Below are 4,170 nucleotides of genomic sequence, written 5' to 3'. Positions count from 1 at the left end.
CCCCCGCCCAATGCATTTATTTATTATTATTTTTAAATTTAATTTTTATTTTATATTGGGATATAGTTGATTTACAATGTTGTGTTAGTTTCAGGTGTACAGCAAAGTGATTCAGTTATACACATACATATATCCATTCTTTTCCAGAATCTTTCCCATATAGGTTATTAGAGAATACTGAGTAGAGTTCCCCGTGCTATACAGTAGGTCCCACCCGATGCATTAAAATAGGCATCTAGCATCTGCTGTCATAAATTGTTGTGAATTTTTTTTATATATATACTTACCTAGAATGAGTTTTCTGAAGGTAGGGGCTGTGTCTTAGCTCAATGTGTAGTCTCCTAGTGCAATACGTAGAGTGGGTTTATGGTAAGACCTAGAGGTAAAAAGCCAAGGATACAGGTAAAAGTGTGAGAGCTTTCTTGGCACCAAACCACAGCACCTGGAGAGCACCGGCTGCCGTATAACCACCTTTCCCCTCACAATGGCAGCAGCAGCTCAGGCTAAGCAGGAAGGGTAGTGGGGGTGAATGGGGACTAGACAGAGCTGTTTTTCTCCCCGTATCTCCAGCATTCACATGTACATCGGCTCCCTTTTTTGGCAGCAAGGGGGCCAGGCCAACCATCCCACAGCCGCCGTGGTGACGGAGAAGCAGCAAATGCTGGAGCAACACCTGCAGGATGTCCGGAAGCGTGTCCAGGTGAAGCAGGTCTAGGGCAAGACTAGGGAAGACTTTCCTTGGGGAAGTTGCCTGTGGGTCCTGCCTGTATCTTCTGTGAGGTTTTTAATCCTATTCAGAAACTTCCTTTTCCCTCTCCCCAGGGAAATCCTTTTTACTTCTGTTTTGGTTTGTTTTAAACAGGACCTAGAACAGAAAATGAAAGTGGTAGAGAATCTCCAGGATGACTTTGATTTCAACTACAAAACCCTCAAGAGTCAAGGAGGCAAGTGAATATTAGAGACGTTAAAATCTCCTGTAGAAAGTTAGCTTGTGCTACTTGAGTCTCAGGACTTGCTTGTTCAGACTCAGGGGAGTGGGTGCTCAGGGGCTGCTGGCGGTTACTGAGGATAGGAGTATTCCATCAGCTCAAGGAGTTTCTCCTTCCTTCTCAGATATGCAAGACCTGAATGGCAACAACCAGTCAGTGACCAGGCAGAAGATGCAGCAGCTCGAACAGATGCTTACTGCGCTGGACCAGATGCGGCGAGTAAGAGCAGTGGACACCTCCACCTGCCTGTCTCACTCACGTGCAGGACTTGGGCATCTCAGGGAAGAACTTGCTTGTTTTCTAATGAGTTCCTTCTCTGGAATTGACTAAAGACTGTGGTGAGAGACGGTCTGAGGAAATGTTTTCTGACTTTGTTTTTGGTTTCCAACCAGAGCATCGTGAGTGAGTTGGCAGGGCTTTTGTCAGCTATGGAGTACGTGCAGAAAACTCTCACGGATGAAGAGCTGGCAGACTGGAAGAGGCGGCAGCAGATTGCTTGCATTGGAGGCCCTCCCAACATCTGCCTAGATCGGCTAGAAAACTGGTAAAACAGGAAAGAGAAGTTTTTCCTTTCTTTTTAGAAAGCTGTGCTAAATTATGGTGAGAACTGCAGGCCTAAAGAGTTGCTACTACGTTTCAGGGGTGGGGACTTTAACATACTCAAACTTAGTCTAAGGGTTAAAGCTTTTACTTTACTTGGACAATTTTCTTTAATGAAAATGTACTTATATTGCTATATTTTATTTTTTAAAATAAATAATTTATTTATTTGTTTGGGTTTTTTTGGCTGCATTGGGTCTTCGTTGCTGCACACGGGCTTTCTCTGGTTGCAGCGAGCGCGGGCTGCTCTTCTTTGCGGTGCTTGGGCTTCTCATTGCGGTGGCTTCTCTTGTTGCGGAGCCCAGGCTCTAATGCGCGGGCTTCAGTAGTTGTGGCTCACAGGCTCTAGAGCGCAGGCTCAGTAGTTGTGGTGCACGGGCTTAGTTGCTCCGCAGCATGTGGGATCTTCCTGGACCAGGACTCAAACCCATGTACCCTGCATTGGTAGGCGGATTCTTAGCCACTGAGCCACCAAGGAAGTCCCTATATTGCTATATTTTAAATATATTTGACTAATTGAAATAAAGCTTTTGGTTTAACTGTATTTAACATGTGGACTAAATTTTAAATTTTAGTTACTTTAATACTCTCAAATGACATGCTTTCTATAAGGGGAAAAAGTTCAAATACAGGATATTAATAAAGAGAAGAAAAGACTTTAAAGATCAAATCATGCAGAGGTACTTAGAGTTAAAATTTTGGTGACTGTCACTCTAGACATCTGTTGTATATATAGAGATAGAAATCTATACATTTCACATTAGTAGGATCATTCTTCATATGCTCTTCTGTAATCCGCTCTTTTACTTTCATTCATTCAGAAAATCTTGATGGAGCACCCTTGATGTGCAAGGCCCAGTGATGAATATGCTGCACCAGCTTAAACTGGGAGATAGTTGACATGAAAGGGAACACAGATACACAGAGCATGAAACTGGAAATTTAGGACAGCTCTACATGAGATGCCTGTTTGTTCATACCCTCACTAACCCTGAGCTTTGCTGATTTACTGAGAGCAGTTTTAAATGCTTCCTGATCAGGGAACCAAAAAGCTTAAGTTCTGGGAATGGAGAATGTAGATGCCAGAAGTCCTGGTGCCGTCCTCCCCCGCCCCTTGCCTTCCACCTTCTCTCTTTGGGGTCTTTACTAAACTAGTGGGGGGCCATCAAAGAGAGGCACTGATATTCTCCATTCTTGGGGACAGATTTAATCAGCCTTTGTGTCCCTGTCTACTTTATCTATATGCATGTTATCAATATTTTGAAACATAACATCACATCCTTTGATCCATGGTAGGTGAGGTTGAAAGGGCTCCTGGGGATCATGCAGTTCAACCCCCCGTCTCTCAGGCAAGGGGACACCAAGGCCCACAAGAGTGAAGGGACCTGGCCAAGTTTGCACAGATAGTGAGGGACAGAGCTGGCTCAAACCCATCTTCTTGGGCTGTCTGATGTCCTGCACTTCCCCAGTCCTCACATTTGGGTACAAAGACAAGTTAGGCTGAGGAAAGTGAGCATCAAATTCCTTATTTCATGTTCTCCATGTCTGGGTTCTAATGTTTGTCACTTTCCAATGGTAACCCAATTAATGCCTCCTAGTGGCATAAGTTTTGACACTTCTTCCTCTATGCCTGCCTTCCTCTTTGAAATGTAAAATTTTAGGAAGGCACTGTTTTAAAAAGGCAAAATAGGGGGCTTCCCTGGTGGCACAGTGGTTGAGAGTCTGCCTGCCAATGCAGGGGACATGGGTTCGTGCCCCGGTCCGGGAAGATCCCACATGCCGCGGAGCGGCTGGGCCCGTGAGCCATGGCCGCTGAGCCTGCGCGTCCGGAGCCTGTGCTCTGCAACGGGAGAAGCCACAACAGTGAGAGGCCCACGTACCACAAAAAAAAAAAAAAAGAAAAAATTAAAAAGGCAAAATAGGGAATTCCCTGGCGGTCCAGTGGTTAGAACTCAGCACTTTCAGCGCCAGGGACCAGGTTCAGTCCCTGGTCAGGGAACTAAGATCCTGCAAGCCACGCAGCATGTACAAAAAAAACCCCAAAAAAGGCAAAAATAAGTTTCCCTTTTCTAATCTAATGCTGCTGAACTGTACATTTAGAAATGGTCAATTTTATGCTATGCATATCTTCCCACAATGAAAAAAAATGCCCCTTTCTTATGTCAGGGGACTGCGTAGAGGTGTTTATACCTGTGGTATTCCCTTCCCCTTCTCCAACTCAACTGTGTACACCCACTTAGGTAACTGGTATCTTCCTTATTTTATTGGCAGGATAACCTCATTGGCAGAATCTCAACTTCAGACCCGCCAACAAATTAAGAAACTGGAGGAGTTGCAGCAGAAAGTTAGCTACAAAGGGGATCCCATTGTACAGCACCGGCCAATGCTGGAGGAGAGAATCGTAGAGCTGTTTAGAAACTTAATGAAAAGGTAACTTAGAGTCCCTGTCCCTTTCCCCCATCACCCCCGCCCTCCACCGCCGCTCCCCAGAATGTCATTGAACGAGATTGGCTGACTTCCGAGGAACAGGACAGGGACTGGCCCACTGAGTTGCGTGTGAACCACTGCCCTTCTCTTTCCC

The 4,170-nt window shown here is 45.3% G+C and overlaps 1 protein-coding gene across 1 annotated transcript in view; it reads left to right on the top strand.

Moving 5' to 3' along the window:
- The first annotated feature begins 577 nt into the window (after nucleotides 1–577).
- The window catches only part of STAT3 (signal transducer and activator of transcription 3), an 18,236-nt gene continuing 14,643 nt past the window's right edge, over nucleotides 578–4,170 (top strand). Inside the window, exons 1-5 of the mRNA XM_007447192.1 lie at nucleotides 578–700; nucleotides 863–944; nucleotides 1,114–1,208; nucleotides 1,382–1,533; nucleotides 3,861–4,019. Coding sequence (XP_007447254.1) covers nucleotides 578–700; nucleotides 863–944; nucleotides 1,114–1,208; nucleotides 1,382–1,533; nucleotides 3,861–4,019 — 611 coding nt within the window. The remainder of the gene's footprint in view (nucleotides 701–862; nucleotides 945–1,113; nucleotides 1,209–1,381; nucleotides 1,534–3,860; nucleotides 4,020–4,170) is intronic.

The sequence above is a fragment of the Lipotes vexillifer genome, unplaced genomic scaffold (assembly GCF_000442215.2).
Source record: "Lipotes vexillifer unplaced genomic scaffold, Lipotes_vexillifer_v1.1 scaffold541, whole genome shotgun sequence".
NCBI classification, from domain to species: Eukaryota; Metazoa; Chordata; class Mammalia; order Artiodactyla; family Lipotidae; genus Lipotes; species Lipotes vexillifer.
This window is presented reverse-complemented; position numbering and strand designations above follow the sequence as displayed.